At 27.4% G+C, this 25,187-nt stretch overlaps 1 protein-coding gene across 2 annotated transcripts in view; it reads right to left on the bottom strand.

Moving 5' to 3' along the window:
• Positions 1-20,008: 20,008 nt before the first annotated feature.
• LOC117167950 (neuroligin-1-like) overlaps positions 20,009-25,187 on the bottom strand; it is a 183,909-nt gene continuing 178,730 nt past the window's right edge. For both annotated transcript variants that reach the window (XM_033353215.1, XM_033353214.1), the window contains exon 8: positions 20,009-22,644. In XM_033353215.1, coding sequence (XP_033209106.1) covers positions 21,609-22,644 — 1,036 coding nt within the window. In that variant the 3' untranslated portion in view covers positions 20,009-21,608. The remainder of the gene's footprint in view (positions 22,645-25,187) is intronic.

A 25,187-nucleotide genomic window follows, 5' to 3' on the forward strand; every position in this document is an offset into this window, starting at 1 on the left:
TTGTATAATCTCAAAGAATTTTAAAAGAATTTAAAATGTTTAAAAAATTTCTGATATGGAACGAGAGATTTCTTGAAACAATGATAATTGTAAGTTAGTATATCAGATAATTGTTAGTCCTTAAAATTATAATAACACATCACCAAATAAAGTTATATATTTTCATAGTCGTTTTTCACTATCTAGCTAGAAACTTTTCATGGAGCTTTAACAAATGATATAAAAAAATTAATTTGTAGAATTTTACTGATCTTCATCGGGAGAGCAGTTTAGAAACCGGTAATGACTGTTAAATATATAATCACTAGTATATACATTTTTTTAGCCAAAAAATGGAATATTTGAATTTTCAGATAATGTAATTATTTTGTAATTAAAAAAAATCTTCATAAATACTTAAATTTTTAAAACAAAGGGATGAATCTTAAAAAATGAATTTGATCAAATCAGTTTAACTCTCAACCAAGTAGTTTAATTGTAAACCAAAAATGTTGATTTACAACCAATTGAAAAAAAATTGCTTGTAGCATCTTAAAAATAAAAAACAAACAAATTAAAATTAATGATTTAAGCCAAAAAACGCACAAAATGCTGAAAAGTCAAGAGAAGAAAAGCGCTGATTTCTTAAAGCCCTGTAATAATATCGTAACAAGTTTTCGATCTTTTTTGAAAAATCGAAATTTCTAGTATTAGTCGCTTCAAAAAATTTTCAAAAATTCTACTCTTTTCTCAAACTCTAAAAGATGCTAAAATCGATTGATAAACATAGGTTGTGCACCAAAAAAAAAGAGTACAAATCGGCTTTAAAGTACTTTTTGAGAGAACTCGTAGTTCTTCTTTTATTTGTAAAAATAAAAAATAAATTAGATTTTTAGACAAACGACTCAAGCTATTGAAAAATGACACAACAAAGGATGCTTTTCCAAACAAGAGCTATAAATTCGTTATAATGAATTTGTTGATAGGATACGTAGTTTTTGTATTAATCGTAAAAAATAATATTAAAATTAAAAATATTACATTTTTTTTAAACCGACACAAGGTAGGAACAAAAATGTATAGATAAAAAATGTTTACCCGAAAAGGATCTTCAAACTTGTTTGTTTATTATTTTAGATAGGACGAGTAGATTTTCTTTTTATGATAAGTTGGGATGCGTATTTTTGGTATAAATCTTTAAAAAATAGTATTAAAAGTGAAAAAATTAATTTTATAAAAAAATAACACACGTTACAATGAAAAGTTTACACTCAGAAAAATGTTTGTTTTAATTAAACAAATTCCGAAAATTCAAGTATAAATATTACAGTAATTTAACAGGTTTTTTAAAAACTTTTAAAATTGTTAAACGTATAGATTTTTACAATACGAAGCTATTGAAATATTTTACATATCCTTTAACTCAGTAGTATATTAAAAATTCAATCTAAACTGCTTAAGACTCCTAGAGTTTGAATTAAAAATATTGAATTTTCAATTAGATAGATGAATTTTTAATAAAATAGTTACAGTTTTTTCCAAAAATAATATTTTTTAACAAAATCTTTGAATTTTCAATTAACTTGTTACATTCGCAACTAAAAATAAAAATAATTTGCTACCATATTGTTAAATTTTAAACTCAAAAAAATTATTTTTTAACCCAAAATGAAATAGATAAAGTTGCAACTAAAAACATTAATTTTCCATATAAAAGAAAATTGCAACTAAATGAATGAATTAATCATGAATTGAAATAGTTTAGTTTTTATACAGAAAGATGAATTTTCAAATAAAATCATAAATTGCTACAAAAAAGATGAACTTAAAAAAATACAAAGTTATGAATTATGAATTAAAATGATGAATTTTCAACTAGAAAAATTACATTTTTAATCGAAATTAAAAGATAAATATGAAATCAAAAATTGAATATTTAAATTTTTCGTTAGAAGAAAAATGTTAAGCCAATGAAATAAAATTTTAACTAAAAAGATTGAATATTTAACTAAAATATTCACCAGAAAGGATAATATTATACTCAACAAATAAATTTGTATCAAAATAGATGAATTTTCAACTTGAAGAGATAAATTTTTAACACAGAATAAGACAGTTTAATTTTCAGGTTCAGAAACAGGTTTTTAAGCAAATAAAATATTTTTTTAACAAAGAAGTTGAATTATCAACCAAACAAATGAATTTCCCACTAAAAAATGTAATGTCGGCAAAAAATTACCCTAAATTTTTAATTATAACAAAATAATTTTCAATAAAATGGGCTAATTTTTAACCGAAGAAATAAATGTTCAATATAAAACAATAATTTTTCTACCAGAAAAGTCTATTTTTTGACCAAGTTGGGAATTGCCAACCTAAAAGGTTAATTTTCTACTAGAAGAAGACAAATTTTTAAGAAAAAAGATCAATTTTATACTAAAAAAGATAAAATTTTAACAAATGATAAAATAGTTTAATTTTCAGTTTAAGAAATAGGTTTTTAAGAAAATAAAATATATTTGAACATATTACTTAAATTTTAAGTAAACAAATAAATTTACCGTGAAAAATATTTTTAGATTAAAAAAAAGCATTTTCAACTAAAGAAGAGATTTTCCAAGAAAAACGATTAATTTTCTCTCAGAAAAGATTAATTCTTCAAATTTAGTTAAATTTCTAATTTAAAAAACTAATTTTGAAATAATGTAATGATATTTCAAGAAAATATTTTACTTTTCAATCGAATTTTCAACCTGATAATTTAATTTTCAACGAACAAAGTAAATGCGTTACCAAGAAAATTAATATTCTACCACAACAGAAAAAATTTGAAAAAAATACATACTTTTTCTAATAGTTGAATTTTTAAATGAAGGAGGTAAATGTTGATCCAAGGCTGCAATAGTTCAATTAAACGATGACTTTTTCCTGAATCTTAATAAAATATTAAAATTGTGAAAAAAAACAGATTTTTGAACTAAAATAATAAATCGTTAAGCAAAAAAATGAATTTTTAAGGAAAACGTTCCACTTTTAAATGAATAGTGAAAAAATTCATGTAAGATTTTCTGTAAAATTGATAACAAGCTGTTGGAAAATAAGCTGCTCATTTTCTAAAGAAAGGGCAATTGACAAAATAGGAAAACAACTTGATAGCGGTATTTTCTCACATACAGGAAGAAATTTTTATTTGGGGGGAGGGGGGTGAGAAGAGTTTGTAAAATTCTAAAATTTAGATTTGTATTTGAAACCCAAGCGACCATATTGCACAAGTCAACTATTGAACGAGAACTGCATTTTGAGCAGGGAATAAATTTTCACCTGCTGTAGCCAGTATCGCGTTGCTCCTATTTTAACTGCATTGCGTATATAATCTATATAGATCACGCGAGGTATTTTCATTTTATCGGGATCCCCATACCTTTATGTTTCGTGGTCAATATTCTCTCACTTTCAACTCTTCTTTATTACTTTCTTCTTTTTCTTTTCTTGGAATCCTTTTATTCATATCAATTTTCCTCTCACTTTTTAATCGTCGTATATGATTATCCACAATAAAACGACTAAACAATGATTTAAGCATGAAATTTTTGTAAATTGAAAAAAATGAAGAATCGAATAATTAAAAGGAAACACTCTTTTAATGGAAAATATAATTCTGCCATGTTCTGCTAGTTATGTATTTTTTTGAAAATTCATCTCTTTTCATTGAAAATTAATACTTCTGGTTGGGGAATCATTTTTATGTTAAAAATTTAACCGTTTGTCAATTTTATTTTCTTCAAAATTTATTTTTGTAGTAGATAATTTAATTATGTTTTTTTTTTAAATTGACTTTTTTTTAGGAAATCCGTTTTCTTTTTTTCAAATTGATTCATGCAAATTAATTTCTTAAAGTTAAAAATGCATTTTGTCGATTAAAAATTTGATTAATTTAATAAAAATAGTTTTTTGTTTATTAACAGTTAAATTTTTAGTTAAAAACTTGACTTATTGCCACAAAATTAATCTTCATGTTTTAAAGTACATCTTTTCTTGTTTATAATTTAGGTATGTTTTCAAATCTCCTTTTTGGTTCAATATTAATTTTTAAACTAAAAATTAAAAAATTTAATCCTTAGTAAAAAATTTCTTTTCAATTAAAAATTTGCTTTCTTTGTAGAAATTTAATTTTTGGACTTAAAGATTAAGTATTTCATTTAAGATTAGTCTTTTTTGTTTATCTAATTTTAAATTTTGTGTCGTATAGAATATAAACTATTTTATTTTTCATTGAAAATATTAATTTTTTTATTTAAAGTCATACTACTTTATTGAGAGGTAATATTTTCGGTTGAAGATTTATTGCCTTAGTTGAAAATTAGTCGGCATTGTTTTCAGTTGAAAATTCACTTCTTTTGTTATGAATTCGTGTTTTTTTAGTAGACAATTTTTCTTCTGTAGTTAGAACTTTAAATATTTAGTTGGAAATTTATGTCTATTGTTGAAAATTGGCCTTTTTAGTAGAAAGTTAATCTTCTTCTTTGAAAACTCATTGTTTGGGTTGAAAATTGAACTATTTTATTTTTTGTTTAAAAATCTGTATTAATTGAAAATTCCACTAATCGGTACGATAATTATAGAATATTATCAAAACACGTACTTTAAATTTTACATTAGAAAATAATGTTATGTTTTTAAAATTCAGAACTATGCAAGAAAAATTGACCAGAAATTAAAGTACTTACATTTTTGCGCAAATAAGTAATTTGTCTTCTGCTTTTTAAGAACTAATGTACAAAAGAAATAACTTGAAAATCAATTATAAAGCATTTTCATACATGCGGAGTAGCTTCATTTTACATACTAAAAGTCAAACATGATGCCGAAACTGACTTATGCTATAATAAACTAGTAAACTGACAGTTAGAAAATTTAAACAAGTGAATGGACAAATTATTATAAATAATGTTTCTGTTTATAAAATTTGTCGCTACAAAAAATATAAAAACATGACAAGAAATCATTATAGATATAATTTTTTGTAATTCGCAATTATTTTTATATTGTATTTTGAGATTATAGGAAGTCAGCAAGTATCAAATTAAATTCCTCCTTTTTTTCTTTTTCTATATTTGGCTTTCTAACATTTTTAATTCACACTTTCAAAAGTGGGTTATCCAAATTTGATCGTTAGGTCCTTGATCTTTGCAATTTCGAAGAATTTTGTACTTAAATTCAAATATTGAACGTTAAATAAAAATTTTAATGCATTCTGAATTTGATTTCATACATTTTTATACTGTAAATTCAATTCTCAGTGAGTTCTAGTTTAAAAAGGTAACATCGAAAAAAGAAAGGAAATGATAACGGATTTTAGAAAACTTTTGGTCGTTTCAGCAAAAAGTTTTCTGCAGTCGTAAAACTCGAAAGCAGAAGAAGCAGTTACAGTTAAAGATATATGGCTGCAAGAGCAATAACTTCTATCAGTAAACGAGAAACAAGTAACAAAGAACCGATAACTGTGTCCTTAAATAATAAAGATCTAGCACCCGATAATTGCTCTTCAACTAGATTGTATATATTTTTTTAAAAAAATAAAATTTTTAATATGTGAAAAACAATTCCTTTAGTAAAAATTATTTTTCTAAATCATTAAATTACTTAAATATCCTAATGAATCGTTGCAAGAAGAGGAACATTACAATTCCTTTAAATAAAGTATTTTAGTCTCAAAACGGATATTTACATTGACAATACTATGAAAATCAAATTACGTCCGAAAAAATATGTTTTCCTTCACTCCGTTGAGAATCGAACCAAACAACTTTCGATTTCCAGTCAGCTGTTTTCCCCTTAAGCTACTTGAGAGATTAAAAGAAGAATCCTTTTACAGAAATACAACCATTATTTTACCAGGTGTTACAATTCGAATTTTTTCAAGGAATCTGTATTATCATCAGATAATAACAGAAATTTTTATTTCTTTTCAGGCTAGGTAGTGCTATGAATTATAATTATTTCTTAAATTAAATTTTTTCCGAAAAAAATGTCCTTCGCTCTGCCGCGAATCGAATCACAGAAGTTCCGTCTGCCGGTCGGGTGATTTTGCAAGTATTTTGCCCGGTGTTACAAGACAAAATTTTGAGAGCAATCTGTATTATCATCAGAGAATAAAAGAAATCCTTCACGTCTTTTCAGACGAAAAAAGTTTATTCCATAGCTCTATCCAGTCTGAAGATTGAATTTTTCGATCAAATCATGAATTTGTAACTAAAATAGTTTAGAATTTTTCATTATAAAATTAACCTTGCAAAAAAAAATTTTTAACGAAATATGTAAATGCTTAACCAAAACAGAATAATAATTTGAAACGAAACAAATAAATTTTCAAATTTTTTCAAGGAATCTGTATTACCATCAGATAAGAACAGAAATTTTTAACATTCTTTCAGCCTAATGCTTTTCCCTCAAGCTACTAGAGAGATCGAAAGAAGAAACTTTTTTCAGAAATAAAGGCGTCATTTTGCTAATTGTTACAAGTCAACTTTTTTCAAGCTATGAATGAAATATTTTTAATATTCAATTTTTTTCTGAAATAAGATCTCCGCTCCGCTGGGAATCGAATCACAGAAGTTCCGATTGCAGGTCGGTTGCTTTTCCAAATATTTTGCCAGGTGTTACAAATTCAATTTTTTCAAAGCATCTGTATTATCAGAGAAAAAAAGAGATTTTTAACGTCTCTTCAGACTAAAAATGTTTCATTTATAGCTCTATCTAGTCTGAAAAGACTTTAGGAATTTCTTTTATTTTCTCATGATAATACAAATTCCTTAAAGAAATTTGACTTTGAGCAGAAAAGTTACTTTTCAACTAGAAAAGATTAACTTTGAAGCAAAATGATAATCAACTAAAAAATTAATTTTGAACAAATAATTTTAACTTTTAACTAAGAGGTTAAATTTTCAACTAAAAAGATGCATTTTGAACTGAGCAGATTAATTGTGTACAAAAAAAAAGAAGTTTTAATGAAATAGACGAATTTCTTAATCAAATAGTTCATATTGGACTAAAGAAAGATCAATTTCCAACCGAACATTTAAATGTTTCCACAAAAGGTATTGAATGTTCCGCTTAAATCATAAATCTTTAATAAAAATAGTTTATAATTTTCAGTTAATAAATTAATTTTGCATAAAAAAATTATTTTTAAATAAAACAGCAAAATCCACAACCAAAACAGAATATTTTTCAGTAAAAATGATGAAACTCCAAACAACAACAAAATTTCAACAAACAAGTTTAGCTTTCAGGCGGCAAAATCATTAACCGAATAGTTAGAATTTAATTTAAAAAAAATCGATTTTCTACTGGTCAGTTCAATTGATAACCAAAGAGAATAAATTTTTCGATCAAATTATGAATCTTCATCTAGAATAGTCAAAAAATTGCAGTTGAAGAAATTAATCTTGCAGTAAAAAAATATATTTTTTAACAAAATATCTACATTAATAACGGAAACAGAATGAATTTATATCCAAAAAGACTAACTTTTTCTAAAAAATGAAGAATTCTCAAAAATAAAACGAGTTTTTAACAAAACATTATACTTCTATAATATTTGTTTAACTTAAAAATATGCAGTTGAATTTCTCCAAAATAAATTCTTTTAAAATTAGAAACAGTTGAACTTCACCAAAAAATACAAATTTTTAATAAAAAAGTTAAATTTACCGGATTTTCTGGATGTTACAGAATATTAGAGACAATTTGAGCCATTTTAAAAGATATTTAGGGCTTTTAGATGTTTGAAATAAATAAATAATATATTAAAAAACAAATGAATATTAAAATTTTTTTGAGGGAAACTGTATTATTATTAGACCCTTGCAGAAATGCTTAACATCTTTTCAGACTAGATAGATATATGAATGAAATACTTTTTAAATTTTATTTTTCTAAAAAAAGATCTTCTGCTTATCTCTAATGGGAATCGAACTACAGAACTTACGATTATCTTTCGGGTGCTTTTCCCTTAAGCTACCAGATCGATCGACAGAAGAACCCTTTTTCAGAAATACAAGCTTTATTTTGAAAGATGTTACAATTCAAATTTTTTCATGGAATCTGTATTATCATCAGACAATAATAGAAATTCCTAACATATTTTCAGACTAGACAGAGCTATACATGGCATATTTTCTAAATTTAATATTTTCCAAAAAAGATATTCTCCTTCGCACCGCTGGGAATCGAATCACAGGAATTCCGATTGCCGGCCGCGTGCTTTTTTAAATATTTTACCAGGTGTTACAAGTTAAATTTTTTTAAGGAATCTGTATAATCATCAGAGAATAAAATAACCTATGATTGTATTTTCAGACTAAAAATGTTTAATTCATAGCTGTATCTAGTCTGGCGCAAAGTTAAGAATTTTTTTATTCTCAGATGATAATACAGATTCCTTGAAAAAATTTGACTTTAACAACTGGAAAAATACTTGGTAAAGCACCTGATCGGCAATCGGACCTCCTGTGATTCGATTGCCAGCGGAATGGAGAAGATATTTTTTTTAAAAACAATTGAATTTAAAAAATGTTTAATGCATAACTTTATCTAGTCTGAAAAGACGTTAAGAATTTCTGTCCCTCTCTAATGATAATACAGATTCCTTAGAAGAATATTTAAAAAATTCAATTATAAATAAATTTAATGCCCGAAAAGTCACAGGAAAGGTATTTTTAAAAATTCGAATTCGCGATGTAACAGTGTCATGATGAACCAAATTAATGTTATACTACTTAAAATGACTATTTTAATTGACAAGCCAAAAATTTCGGTCAGAAGGTAATTTGCTGGGAATTTAGTCAATTTTGCACCATGCTAAACATTCTGAGACTTCCTGGGAGTCACCGAACACTAATTCACTTTGTTAGCTTCAACGACACACTTAGTTATTATTGCGTTAGGGAGCTGCTCGACATCTAATTATCTAGAAAATTCCTCGAGTAGGCTATGAAAATCGAGTTGTGTTTTGACTGATTTCACATCAAAGGTGTTTCCCTATTCTTTTTTTTCTAATTTTATTATTTTAATACTCCACGATCATTTTGAGACTAAGGAGCATAAAATCCCTCGAGATATTTTTTGATAAACTTGATTTATCCCTTATCTTGAAGGCTGATGTCTGTGAATTGTAATATCAAAAAACTATCTTGCTGTAAATGTAATAAGCACCTAAAATTTTTTTAAATTATTTGAAAGAGTTGCATAACTTCAGTCTTCATTCAATTTTATTTAGAAATGTTTTCTTTGCAGAACATCCTTCTATCTAAGACAATGTACCTCAACCAATCATACCCAGTAGGCACAAAATTTTGCGACGTCTTTACGACATCGTTACGACATCTTTACGACATCCTAATTCCGTGTCGTTTCACTGTCTTTACGACGTCGTAAAGACATCGTCAAATCATGCGACTTATTTACGATGTCGTAAAGACAGCGAAACGAAATGGACATAGGATGTCGTAAAGTTGTCCTACAGATATCGTAACGATGTCGTAAAGACGTTGCTAAATTTTGTGTCAACTGGGTAGGTATGAAGAAAATGTTTGTATTTGTATTTTAGGCTTGAAAATCTAAAAAATAAATATCTACAATAATTTTTTTAGACATTTTTTGCATCTCGTGTTCTTACAACAAACAAATTTATTTTCTTACCTTTTGTCGTTCCTTCCCAAATTTGAAATTTTTATTTTTAATGTAATTTTTATAATTAAAACCAAAAATACGCATCCTATCAAAAAGTGATTCATAGAAAATTTTTAGATTTGCTTGGGTGCACAATTTTTGTCGATTACTTTTCTTTCTTGACTTGTGTCGTTTTTTCAAAAATATAATTTTTCTTCTTGTTCATATTATTTGTATAGAAACAGAATCGAATTGTCCACAGAAAACAATAAATGGACAGAAACGGAAATTCAAAATGTGAATACGTTGATAATATTGTAGCACAGTACGTCTAATAAAAGGAACACATGCAAATATTGATATTTTATGCAAATTGACTAGCCTTAAAAAGAATAAAACACAGTTTCAGGAAAAGGTCGAGAATATAAAAATGAGAGAGAGTAATGCCAACGAGATGATGGAAATACTAATAGATGAAATAAAAAGAAAATTAGATTCTACAAGCAAAAAAGAAGTTAATAAATGGTCTGTCAAAGTCGATGGCATGAGGAACGCAAAGAGGTGAAAAGAAAGTGTGAAAGCAATTAGGAAAATGTCAAAAAGGAAAAAGTAGCGATAAAAGATATTGAAGAAAAAAAGAGGAAATTTAATTACTTGTGTGCTAAAAAAAGAGGAGTAAAACAAAAGGGTTAAAGTAGGGATAGTGAATGCTAGGATGGATGAAGAGGTTTTGAAGAAAGTAAATAGAGAGATCAAATTCAGAAAAAAAGTAAACCAGGATACTCAGATGGTAGAACGTAAAAATACTTCATGGATTTGCTAAGTGAGGTATGAAGAGAAGTTAAGTAAAAAGGAAAAGATGGCAGGAGAAGGAAAGAGCAAGAGGAAGTAAGAAGGGAAGAAATAGTAAAGGTGTTAGGAGTAATAAAAAATGGAAAGGCACCTGGTAGGGATAAGATTTCAAATGAAGGCTCGAAGTATGAAGGAAAGAACTGAAGGAAAGGAAATTCGACATGCGCAATATAGTATGGAGAAAAGAGGGCTGACCAGAGTTATGGAAAAGGGGGTACTACTAACCTTAGTGAAGAAAGCCAAAGAGGAGGAGGTTAGAAAGTGCATGATAATGACACTAATGTCAATATTTTATATCATGATTGTGTTATAGAAGATGTTAAAGAAAATGATGAGAAAAAGAAGATGAATCGACAAAATCAAAAGAGGTTTAGGGAAGGTATGGAGGCAATAGAAAACATATATATTCTGAGTCATTTCGTAAACGAAAGGATTCAAAGGAAGAATGCGGGAATGATCAAAATGTTAATGCACTTAAAGGAGAAATTTGAATCATTGGAGTGAGTCAAGGGAGAAAAAGTAAGGGTTTAAGATGAAAGATCATAAAAGACAAAGGAAAACAAGTGAAAGGGACATGAAGGATATATGGAATGTTAGGAGAAGGCTAATACAAAATGTTAAAAGGACTATGTGGATATTTTATAAGCTGTTATAGCCAGTATTAGGTGATGTAGCAGAGAAGCTTGGAAGTGTAAAGAAAGTAATGTAAAGAGAATAATTAATTAATAGAGCAGCAAAAAGCGCACCAAAGTTTGAGATAAAGCTAAAGGAGGGAGAGGGCGAAGTATTAGCCAAAAAGTGTTGGAAAAGGAGGGAAATACAATTTGTGAGATTAGATGAAGAAAGAAGGGAGTTCTTAAAAGTTAATGTTATAAGAGAAGAGACTGGACTAGTTTATGAAGAATCAAAGAAACGAGGCGGTGAAAGACTATAAATTAAAAGCTGAGTGGTGATTGAGGAATAAAAATACAATAAATTGAATTAGATGATAAAAAAGGAAAGAGTACCAAAGTATTTAGAAAAGGAATGGAGTGAGCTAAAATAGACCAGAATAGCAAAGCGTTATTTAGAAAATTGAGCTTTTTCTATACATATAAACTTATTAAAAAAATGTAAATTAGCATCCAGGAATAAAAAAACTAAGAAGAAAATTTAATAAAGGTGAAGTAATTTAAAATTACCGTGCTAATGTAAATAGGACGTCGCAAGTCGTAACTTTAATACGATTGCGTGTTGAAACTAATTATTATTATACTTCAGCGATAGGCAGATTTCCTTTTCTTAAATCTCTTAAACATTACATCGCCTTTTTTAAATCTGCTTTATCTTGACACGCATACCCGACTATTTTACATGTTATTATACTATTACACTATTATACTATTATCTAAATTTCTATTTTCAGATGAAAATAATTATCAGAATATCAGAGTCTTTGAAATAATAAATATTATATATGACTGCTAATGATAGTTAATAGTTTAATTTAGTTGAAAAAATTAAATTTTAACTTAAAAGCACACAGATTTTTAAAGATAAAGTTAAGTTTTAAATTTACCAAATAAAATTTCATATTCAAATGAAAAATCTTCAAATGAATAGTTAAAAGTTCCAGCTAAGAATATTCCGATTAAATAAGAAATCTTAACAAAACGAACGAAATTTGAACAAAATAGTTTAAATTATATTTAAAAAGATCGATTTTTAGCCGAAGAGTTACATTTTTAACAAAAGAAATTAAATTTCTTAATCAAATCATGGATCTTTTACTAGAATAGTTTGAAATTTTCGGTGAAAAAATTAATCTTGCAAATTTTTTTTAAATACTCAAGTCCATAATAAAAACAGAATAATTTAAACGAAAATTATAAAACATCAACCAAAACATGGTTTTTTAACAAAAAAGCGCAACTGTTAACTGTTTATTTAGACTTGCAATTATGAAGATGAATTTTCATCCAGAAAGACTAACTTTTTACAAAAAAAAAGAATTCAATAATGTTTGTTTAACATTCAGCTATAAAGATGAATTTTAAAAAATGAATTATTTTACAATCAAAATTAGTTGAATTTCACCAAAAAATACGAATTTTCAATTTAAAAAAGTTAAATTCCCAGCAAAAAGAAGTTTATTAGAAGAACTTTATTAAATTTGTTCTAAGATTATGTATCAAGGCAAAACTTGGCTTTAAAATCTTTTACACTCTTTTTCAAAATATTAGGCTATAGTTAAAAATGTCTTGTAATCTTTTTGAATTTGCTTTTAGAAAAAACAGCTTTAAAAATTTTTCCAAGAATCTTATGAATTTTTCTTTCTATTTCCTTGACACTCTATAAATCTAAGTTTACCAAAAATTTCTTTCAATTCTGAAAAATTATAAGAATTGTCTTAAATTCTTCCGTATGTTTTTTTACAAATTTTGGAATCTTAAAATTTTAAAATTTAAATTAAAAATTTTTTAATTTAAAATTAAAAAATCTTTCTCCTTTTTTAACGTTACGTATTATGTAAAATCTACATGGAAAATCAACTAGATATACGGTTCAAGTAGAAAAGGACATTTCGAGCTATCCGGTTAGAATATTTCGATTCTTCTCTGCGTAATTATTATTAATTATTATTTGATAATAATTAATAAAAGCTGTTTCGAGACATTTATTAATTGAAATGAATGTTTAGAAATCATTTTTTCTTTCTTTTTTGATTTTCATAAATTAGGTAGTTTGAATTTGCTCGCGAAGAATGCCGTCACAAAGATATAGCCAATCCATGCGTTTGGTGAAAAATGCGGCGAGCGGGAGACATATTCAGGTTTCATTAGGAAAGAAAAAAAAAACTTTTTTCTTCGATAATAAGAAATTCTTAAAAACCCGAAATATTGTTTTACCTCATTGCATGGCACATCCCTATTATTCAGAAAAGTTTGAGTACAGAACCCAATTTCTGGATGAACTTATCAAATATTTTCATAGAAGGAATTTTTAAAGTATCTAGTATAAGAAAGAAAATTGAGTATCCATATTCCGGAAAATGATTGGTTTTCACATCGGGTTTCATAAGTGATAAAAGAAAAGAAATTTAAGAGGGTCAGTAAATTTGGAGAGGGTCAGTACTCAATTCTTGAAACTGCTGAGATGGAAAACGTTCTCGCTGACAGCACAGGAATTTCCATTACCCTAAAACATCACTCCCGCCGAAGATTTTCTCTGCGACTGATTCAAGGAGGAAGAAAAGGAAATGTTACTTCCTGAAAAGAATCAGTATTATATAGAAAGAAAGGACTATTAATTTCAAACAGCCAAATACAAATTACAAGAAAAAAATCTCACATACTTTCCCTCCCTTTAATTTACAGTCCTCATCTCCCTCTCCCTCATTTTCAACTATTTCCCCAACTTTTCCTACATCCCCTAGTTTCCCCTGACTTCTTCTACTCTACCCCTTATTTCTCATCACTTACATTTCTTCCATTCCCTTATTTCCCCTGATTTACCTTTCCCAATTTTCCTCACTCTCCATCCCTAACTTCCTATTAATTCCCCTAATTCTCATTTTCCCCGTCTTTAAAGCTATAATCTCCTTCAATTTCCCTGTTCTTATTTGTTCTCGCTTCCCCTTATCCCATTACCTAAAAATGCTTAAAAAAATTTATTTTTTCGAAAATTCAATTATGGTCTCTCAAAAGTATTAAAAACTGTTATAAAGGACTAAGAAAACAAAAAATTTCTGGTGAAGTATGTTAACATAACCTTAAAATTTTATAAAATAGTAAATCCTTTTTAAAATCCATATCGATATTTAGAGTGCTTTCTACTAGGTTAATCTAAATTTGTACACAGTACACGTTTAAATCAATTTCCTTTTTTTTATGAAAAATACCAATTTAGGATAAACAAAACACTAACATAATCCAAAATTGTTCACAGTTTTTTAATCCGAATTAAATGTTAATACTTTTTGTTTGAAAATCCCAATTATAAACGTAAAGCGTCAACGTTACCTTAAATTTGTTAAAAAATTATTAACATCCTTTAAAATCTAATGATTTTTTCAATAAAAAGGTAAATTTTACACAAAAGACGGTAAAACTATCTAAAATTTCTCAAGCTTAAATGAAATTATTTAAAATACAAATTGTAGGTGAAAAACACCAACACTACCCAAAGTAGGATTTTATCAAAATAGCAATAATTTTCGACAAAAAACATGATCGTAATCGAAAAATGTAAACAGATTCGAAATCTTCTTTGAATAATAATGATTATTTTTAAAAAATTAAAATCTGACTCACTGATTAAAAACAAAAATCATTGTATTTAATCACATATGGCACAAATTTGTGGAAGAATTATAAATATTTTTTTGAAATCTGTGAATGTTTTTTTTTAAATAACTCTACTTTATGACAAAAACACTGACAAAACAAAAAAATGATTAGCATTGTAGATTTTTTTCGAAGCCTAATAATTTTTGTTAAGAATAACCGTTTCCTGTAAAAAATGGTAAATTTAACTTGAAACTGTAACTATAACCCTAATATAAACTAAAATCATTATAAAACAAAACACTAACTCAATCCAAAATTGTTCGACGATTTTTAATATCGCTCATATTTCAATGGTTTTTCTCTTTCAATATAAATTATTAATTTAAAACACTAAAGTAACCTAAAATTGTTGAAGGAAATTGGTTGCTATGATTTCTTTATTAAAAGGGATTATTTGTAGATTTCAATTTAAAATTTTGAATTTGAGACATAAAAACCTTTAGATAATAAAAACGTACTCAGATTTTCAACAACAACTGGAACGAGATTTCTTAATAGTTTTTAGATATAAGGGGAAAAGCAATTTTTATAGATTATCAAAATTTGGAATAATTATTTATTTAAAAAAATTATTTTATTATTTTGAATGTCAAATTAATATAACTTTTTAGGAATTTTTAGGAATCTCAAAAAGATTTTGAAAATTTCAGATCAACAGATTTAACGGAAAATATAATACTTGGATTTTCAACATAAATGTTTAGCAAATGTGAATTCTCTTTTGTGAATCTCTTTTTTTAATTCAATCAAAAGCGAATTTCCAGATTTAAGTAAGGCGAACAATATTTTTATTGAAAAATTAATTATATGTTGTATTCTTTTACAAAAGACTTAATTTGTTTATTTGTAATGTTATTTTTTTCGATTAAAACAAAACACGTCTTATTAAAAAAATATTCATAAACTAGTTTTCGATTTTTTTTCTTGGAGAAATTTTGCCTATTCATTTTTTGCGTATACTGAGTCTTTCTTGTAGAATTTTTTATTTTTAATGTATTCTTTTGCGTTTAAAACAAAAGCTACAAGCCTCATAAAAAATGATTAGAAACAAAGTTTTCCATCTCTTTTGGAAGAAAAATAAATATAAGAAAAATGAATATTAGGAAAATTATAGATTTTTTTCGTATAACAAACTTTCCCTGGTTATCTTTGTTTGTACCTAGCACAGTTCTTCTTCCAGTTTCTTTTTTGGCAATTTTAAAAATCTTTTTGAATTTTTTAACATATATTAAATTTTTCCTTGAATATCAAGGAAGAAATTATATTATCTCAAACCTTTTAAGATCCTTGAAAAGGTTCAAAACTTTATTTCAAAATCTTTAAGAATCTTCATTTAGTTTTCAATTTTTTCAAATCTTTTTTATTTTTGAATTGTTTTTTTAATATTTCCAACACTTTGAATACTTTGAAACATCTCTCTAAATAATTGCGAGTTTTCCTTGAATTTTTTTTTAATCCTGAAAACAAAAACTTTGTCTTAGGATTTTTCACATTCTTTTTAAATATATTTTGAAATCATCGAAGTATAATATTAATCATATTGAAATCGAAACTAAATAATAAAAAAATGTTATTTGGTCCCGTAGTTTAATATTTCTCATATCCTTAAAAGTTTGTCAAAGTTTACAAATTCTAGCAATTAATATTTTCTTTGTCATTAAAAATGGCTATTACGACAGGTGAGATTTTTTAAATGTCGTACACTATATACTATATAGTGCCCTGATTTTTTTTGTAGCACGCACTCCCTTGAGTGGGCAACCATTCCTTGCCATAATTTGTTGACATAATATGATGTTCTGTGATCTGAATTTTAAAGAAAATTAAAATTAATTAGCCTAATATAATTTTAAAAATAATTAAATAATTAAATCTGTGTTGGTGATCTAAATATCTAAAAAAAAAACGAAGTGTGGAGTTTACTTCTTTTTCATTTGTGAATTTTACATTTAAATCATAACTGTTAAAACTATCTGACATTTCTTGTAGTTTTTGTAAAGATATGGTCATGATAAACCATAATCATACTTTTTATAAAAACGTTAATTAAAAATGAGTGGAAATAAATAGTAAATTTCAAGAGCTGTCTTCACAATATCAGCTACTTCTGATGATGGTAGAGAGCCTACAGCTTTACATCTATTTATTTGGTGTTTTTATGATAAAATTAAAAAATTTTAATCCAAAGAAAAATTCTACTGAATTTAAACATTTATTTCTGGATATAAGAGCATTTGATGCAAGCAAGTTCCATTAATTTTCTATGAATTGTGAAATCAAATTGATAGCTATGAAAAAAAATCAAACATGAATCATAAATAATAAATGCAGGTACTTAATTCATATTGTTTAAGATTTCACCAAGACTTCAAGGATAGCATTACGATTTAAATAATGATTTCACAAAGATTTTAATTAGTTTCCAAAGATTTCAAAGATTGCGCACAGATTTCAATGATTTCCCAAATATTCGAATATTTGACAAAGATATCAATAATTTCTCAATGATTTCACAGGTTTTGCAAAGATTTCAAATAAATTAAAAAGGTTTCCTACAAGATTTCACAAATATGTCAATAATTTTCTAGGGATTTTGCAAAGATTTACAAGATTTCGAAAGTTTAAAAAGATTTCAATAATTTTACAAATATTATCGAATGATTCAAAGGTATTTTAAATATTTTGCAAATATTCTTAAAATATTCACAATGATTTCACTAAGACCCAGGCTTTTGAAACTTATATAATTTTGAATTTTATAAGATTTTTGAGAAAATCAGAATTTTTTCGAATTTTTTTAATGTGTCAAAAAAGAAGCTAAAAGATTAAAAATAAATTATTTTATTTTACGGGATGTCAAGGAATATTCGTGAAAATTTTAGATTTCTTAAAAGATATTTACATCTTTCAGAAGTTTGGAAGAAATGAAAAAATATTTTATGAATTTTCAGAAATGTTTCCAAATTTTTAAATGTTCTAAGTCTATTCAAAACTTCCTAAATACTTGAAAATAGTTTCAGCTGACCAGACTTTTTTTCACAGTTGGAAAAATTTTTCAAACTATTAAAAAATTGCCTTAAAATCTTTTGAATTTTTCTCGGATATTTAGGAAAATATGTTTATTCACTTGAAACCTTTCAAAATTCTTTTAAAAGTTTTGAAGTTGTGTTTTTAAATTTTTTAAATATTTTGAAAAGATTCTTAGAGTATTTCCAATGATTTCACAATGATTTCACAATGATTTCACAAATACTTTTAATATTTGCCAAAGATTTTAAATATTTCGCACACATTTCAACGATTTCCCAAATATTGAAATATTCTACAAAGGTTTTAATCATATCCCGATGATTTCACATGTTCGCAAAGATTTCAAATAAATTTAAAAGATTTCACAAATATTTCATAAAGCATCCACTGATTTTCTAAAGATTTCTCACAGATTTAAAGATTTTGAAAAATTTGAAAGATTTTAACAAGATTTTAATAATTTCACAAATATAACTGAGTATTTCAAAAATAATTCAAATAATTTGCAAACATTCTTAAGGAATTTAGAGTGATTTTAAAAAGAGTTCAATTATTTTCTGAACATTTCAATGATTTTAGAAGGATTTAACAGGTTTCCCAAAGATTTAAAATGAGTTCAAAAGATTTCATGAAGATTTCGTAAAGAATGCAATAATTTTCCAAATATTTCACAAAGATTTCAATGATTTCCTGGTGATATCACGAAGATTCCAGACATAAATTATTTCACAAAGACTTCAAGTGAATTTTAAAGAGTGCATAATGATTTCAATGATCACAATGATTTCACATGAATTACAAAGAATTGACAAATTCTGCATCATTTTTTAAAACCCCTCAAAATGTTTTTTATTCTCTATATTTCCTCGGAATCTTTTATAATACCCTAAACTCTCTCAAATCGCACGTTATTCCACAAAAATTGAGTAAACTTCTACCTTGATTTTTAAAATTGGTAAAATCTGTAAAAAATAATTCAATCCTTGAAACCTTCTGAAATCTCATAAAATCTTATAAATCCCTTTGGAATCTACTGTAATCCACTAAAATATTAGGAAAATTCTTGAAATTAATTGAAATCCTCTGAAATTGCTGAGAATTTTCCAATTTTTTCACTCAGTTGAAATTTCGTGTACTCTTTCAAAACTTCTTGAAATCCTTCAAAATCATTTGGAATTTTTATAATAACACGGAATTTGTTGGATAAATCTCATAAAATTCTTCGGAATCTTATAAAATACACTACATTTTTTTCAAATCCTTTGGAATTTGTAAAATTGCTTCAACGCTGTGGAGTCTCTAAAAATCTGATGAAATCCCGTACAACATCTTGAAACCCTCAATATTTTTTTAATTGCCTCCGAAAATGTTAAAATATTTAAATTTCTCGGGAGCTCTGAAAATCGAATGCAATTCGAAGAAATCCCTTGAAAATTTTTAAATTTCTTGAAATCTTTTTAAATAATCTAGAAGATTTCAAATCGTTTCAGATCCATTGGAAATTTTCCAATCCTCAAAATCCTTGGATACCCTATAAAATCCCATAGTTCTTGCGAAATCCGTACAAATCCCTTGGAATTCTTTGAAATTCCGCGAATTAACTTGAAATTTGAAATATCTGAAAATTTCGAAATCATCTGATAACAGATGAAAATTCTCCTAAATATCTTGGAATCTTTTAGAATACTTTCTAGATCCCTGAAGCTAATACTAACTTTGCCAAGATTTATTCCTAAAGAACTTACCTTTACAATGTGAGGAGAGGCGTTACAGATATAAGTTTTCTAAATTTTCTACTGAAATAAAATAATATTCTGTAAATAAAATGAAAAATTTAAAATAAGAAAAATGTTAAGAAACAAATTAAAGAAAGAAATTAGAACACTGTGAAAGCTCGAGAGAAAAAGCCCCACTGGGATACCGAATGAAGACTTTTTAATGCACTAGGTATGGAAAAAATCAGTACTTAAGTTTAATTTTATTTACTTTTTCAAAAAAAGTTGTTTTTTTACTAACTAAATTGTCTCACACCCAGGGCCTTCATCCGTCATTCCAATGGGATCTCAATGAAATTTTTTTTCTTATTCTGAAGGAAATTCAGGCTAAACAATAAAAAGCATTATTTAAATGGTTTACGTCTTTATTAAACAAACTCCAACATTCGAAACATTGATAGACTCGTTTTTATGAGTGCACGTGCGAACGCAGTCACGTAGATATACGTGTATCTGTATCTGTATATGCTTATTCTAAACGTGTAACTCGTATATGTATATATGTAAAATGGTAACTGGGTCATTCTTAAATTTGTTTTGGAGTTGATCCACCATACAGTGACCATTTGCCCAATTCCTTCTTCGCTCCTATTTCGATACACGACACCTTTCCGAATCATCAAACAAAGTAACAGACAACAATAACCCAAAAAGCACAAAAATGTCTACCAACATGAAGCTAACTTTAGACTTGTTTGAGGATCGGTTTCTCAATTATAACGTGGACGTAACACTTTCCTAGCCACAACCTTCTCTCCGTACAGTTCATAATACAAACAATGATGTACAGAAACTTGCTGAAACGACACTTGATGAAATGACACGAGCGTCTTTCTTTCTAGTTAACCTAGTTTAGGATGGCCCCTAGCATGGGTGTTTTTTACACATTAGGGATGCTTACAATTAAGGGTTTCCAGATAGAAGCTATCCTTTCTATTTACAATTTGGATGCCTTGTGCGTTTATTTCACGTATCAACTATTATTACGTATTTTGACAAAGCTAAACTCAGTCTTAAAGTTTATTAGGATCTCTCTTGATGAATTAGCATTCTCTTGACATGAGTCAATTTTCTTATACAATCCTAGGGAAATAACTTTCAATGTTTTATATGTAGGAGCTCATTCGCTTGAGACTTGTAAGCATCCCTTGAAAAAAATATATTAGGATGGACCCGCGCACTCCTTTCACTTCACAACAATTATCCACAAAATTATTATGATCTATTTCGGCACAACACACAACTTCCATTTCACTTTCTGTGGTATAGGATTCTGCACATCACGCAACTTTCTTCTTGCAATTGAAACCAGTAGTCGACATGCCCAATTCCTCGAGTAATTCAGCTTGATGCTGAGATAACTGCTATCAGAGCCGCAAATGGCTATTCTCTTTTTGAGGTCACATCAATCCCATGTTGCATTCGCATAATAAATTCCATGTGTCTCCTTTATATCTAATTTCTCAGCACCAACTCTGTCAATCAAGAGATTGATTGTAAATAACTGGCACATTCTCATTTAAATTTCTTTTAAAATAACTTCTAGTAACGAACACGAACTTTCGAAAGTTTTTTAGAAGCATAGCTTCTAAATCCGTATCACTATCTTATCAACATTTCACATCGATATTTCCTGAATTTGGACATGTGTCTTGTCACATCCAGGAATTCCTGGTTGTCTTAGAATTCCCAAACTGAGGTCGAAATGTTTTCTGAATCTCTACCCAAAAATATTTCCGTTGTTAATCAGTATATCAATGATTCTGTTTCATCCCAGAGGTGGTAAGTAATGAAACGTCTGCAACTGCATCTTCAGCTGATTAACAAGGTTTGTTTCATGAGGTGTTGGACTTGACGATAGTAAGTCGCTTAAAGCCAGCTACCAGAACTTCTCCTTTCTTTTTATCTGCATACCCACCTAATCGAGGCTAGCCTACGGGCGAGATTGTTATCTTGACTCATATCGCCAGATTCAAACCGATATTTCTTGAATTTGGACTCGTTTCTTGGCACTTCCAGGCGTTCCTGGTTGTCTCAGGATTCCAGGACAAGCCAGAATGTTGGGAGCTGGAGCTTTTGGTGGGGGCGGAGGTTCTGGAAGACCATCATCAATATCAATATCATCATCATCGTCTCTAGCAACAGTAGCATCCACACAGGGTGATGGTGTTCTCGATCTCCGAGCACAAATATTTCTGTTGTACATCGGAGGATCAACGATCCTCTTCCCCCCAGGAGGTGGTGAACACTGAAACTCCTGCAACTGCATCTCCAGCTCGTCAACAAGTTTTGTTTTATGAAGTGTTGGACTCGAAGACGGTGAGTCACTCAGAGCAAAGGTAGAAAGCCTTCTCTTGCTCGAGGTTTCGATTCCAGAACAGCCAGCTTCCAGAAGTTCTTCTTTCTTCTTATCTCCAAATCCACTCAACCCTGAAGAAGATAAACTTCTGTCACGTTGATGATAGATCCCTGCGAAGATAAGGATATTCAGAAGCAAAAGGAAGACTCCAACAGCGATGGTGACTGTCAGGGCTGTGGTGTAACTTTGATAGTGACTTGATGCTAGTTTCCGGAGGAGATTATTGGGACCAACTCCGAGATTTGATGGCTGGCTTTTGATGGTTGTTGGAAGCATGGTTGTTGTGTTTGGTGTGCACTCGGTTGTGGAGACAGTGACAGGCATTGATGGCTCAGTTGGCGATGGAACTGGAATTGGCGGGGCTGGAATTGGCAGTACCATGGTCTGGGTTCGCACAGCTCCCTCGTATAAACTCGCACTCTCCATAAGATGATGGTGCCGCATGCTAACCTCGTACCCAGGACGATGTAATTGCGGGAGAAGATTTAACCAGAGACTCATCTTGTGTCCTCTGTAGTGTGAGCGGATCTCTGTTGTTCGACCAGCCTCGAGGTAAAGTTGGTTTATGGCGTCATACGAATCCCAGAAGGGTGGACTCGTTGATGTGTTGTTATCCGCCCAGCCCATAGGACTAGCTTTGTTAGGATCCCTGAAACAAATTGAATGAATCTATTTGATTGAGCAGCACTTCGAACATTTCTGTCTATTTTTTCATGCAGATACACATGATAAATTCTTAACAAAAAATGTAGTAGTTGATAGTTTAATAAACAAAGATTTAAAATAAAAAAACAATTAAATTCAATCATAAAAGTCGATTTTTTTCGAAACAGTTTAAGTTTAATTTCAGACAAAAATAAATTATCAACAAATGATTGAATCTTCAAGCATATAAATAAACTTTGAACTATGATGATGAGTTTGATTCGGAATCGATGATTCTTCAAGCAAAAAATCTGAATTATCAATGTAAAATGTCATACTTGACATTTCAAACAAAAAAATTTTGAATATATAGAGTCGAATTCAACGAAAAACACAAATTTTCAATGAACTAGTTACATTTTTAATTAAAACAGTTCGATTTTCAAACATAAACGGAATAGTTAAATTTTTAATTTGAAATATTAATTTTCAAGAACAAAAAATTTAAATTAAAAAGATAATTTTCCATTAAACTGAACCTTGAACCACACACGATGAATTCTTAAACGAAAAATGTTGCAGTGTATATTACAACAGAAAAGTATTTCAGTTTTAGATCAAAAGAGTTTAGGGTTATCCAAAGAAATACGAATTTTGAACAAACATGGATTTTTAGTTGACCATGTTAACTTTTTAACTAAAAAATATTAATATTTAAACAAAAATGCAATAGTTGAATATTTAGTAAAAACAATAAATTTTCATCTAAAAAAAAACAATTTTTAAGAAAATAGTTCAATTTTCAATAAAAATAATTAATTTGCAAGTAAAATCTTAAATTTTTAACCAAAAAGTTGAATTTTCAACGGAAAATGACATAGTTGATATTTCAACTAGAAATGTTAAAAACTAAAAACAGTTAAATATAACCAGAAAATATGAATTCGTAACAAAATCTTTCAATTTTCAGATAAAAAAGGTACATACTCAATCAAAATTGGAATATTTGAATTGGCAGTTAATAAAAAAAGATTTTACGGAAAATTGAGTGGTGTAATTGTAATTTAAAAAAAAATTAATTTTCAATGACAAACCGATTAATAAACACAAAAGTTAAATCTTTAACCATTGAGATACATTTTCAACTGAAGCAATGAATCTTTAACAAAATAGCATATCAATCCTCGATGAAAAATTTATAGTTTAAATTTGAACCTACAAAGAAATTGAATAAAAGCATTTAAATTCGAAAAAGACGATTTTAAACAAAATAAACGGAACTTCAATTAACATGTTGAATTTTCAACTAAAAGAGATCAATCTTTCACCAAAAATGGAATAGTTCGATTTTCAGTTAAAAGAATTAAGTTTCAACTTAAAAAACAATGTTTTCAACCAAATAGTGCAATTTTTAATCCAGGAGATGACCCTTCAACTAAGGAAATAAATTTTCCATTGAAAAAGTCAATGTTTAACTAAAAAATTTAATGCTTTAACAAAAAAAAAGGAATATTTTATATTTCAACCCAAAAAATGTATAAAATTAAAACAGTTTAATTCAACGAAAAATACGAATCGTAAACAAAATAATTTAAATATCAAGCAGAGATAAATTGTCAAATAGAATTTTATATTTTGAGCGAAAAATAATAATTATTAACAAAGCAGGTAAACTTTCAAGTAAACTCTTGAATTTCCAATTAAAAAATTAAAATTTTTAACCAAGAAGATTAACTTTCCATTGAAAAGTGGAAATTTAAAAAAAATACACTATCTTTCAACTAAATAGTTCAACTTTTTATTAAAACAGATTTTTATTCAAAGATCGACGAGTTCAATTTTTAGTTTAAAAAATTAATTTAGAGAGAAGACGAATTATAAACCAAAAAGCTGAATTTACCACAAGAATAAATATTCAAACAAACAATTTATTTTTGTTTGAAATTCAATTATTTTTCTTCAGCATTTGTACTTTCAGTTTGGAAATTTCTTTCTTTCTATAGAAATGACATTTTTGGGTTATTACAAATTCAACTGTCTATTTGAAAATTAACCTGTCTATGTTGAGCATTAAATTTTTTATGAAGAAGACATATCGTGGGTTTGAAAATTCATCTGTTTTGTAGGAAATTCGCATTTTCTTCTAAAAAATTAAACCATTTGGTAAAAAATATAACTATTTTGTCGAAAGTTGAACTAAATTTTAACAATTAATTTCTTAGATTGCGTATTTATCACTTGAATTCGAAATTTCTTTTATTGTTAAATTCAACTATTTTGTTAAAAATTGTTTTCATGTTAAGAATTGGTCCTTATTTTTTTGTGAAAAATTTATTTCTTCAACTGAAAATTTAAGTATTTCATTTTTTGAGAAGATTTATTTTTTATTTTAATTCAATATTACGATGATAAAAATGCAAATAATTAAAAATTAACTTTTTTGTATAAAATTGACAATTTGGTGTTGGAAATGTATATGTTCTGAAGTTAAATATTTCTCACTTTATTTAATTTAACATATGAATACTTTTTTGATAAAATATCAAC

This window comes from Belonocnema kinseyi, chromosome 2 (genome assembly GCF_010883055.1).
Source record: "Belonocnema kinseyi isolate 2016_QV_RU_SX_M_011 chromosome 2, B_treatae_v1, whole genome shotgun sequence".
Taxonomy (NCBI): Eukaryota; Metazoa; Arthropoda; class Insecta; order Hymenoptera; family Cynipidae; genus Belonocnema; species Belonocnema kinseyi.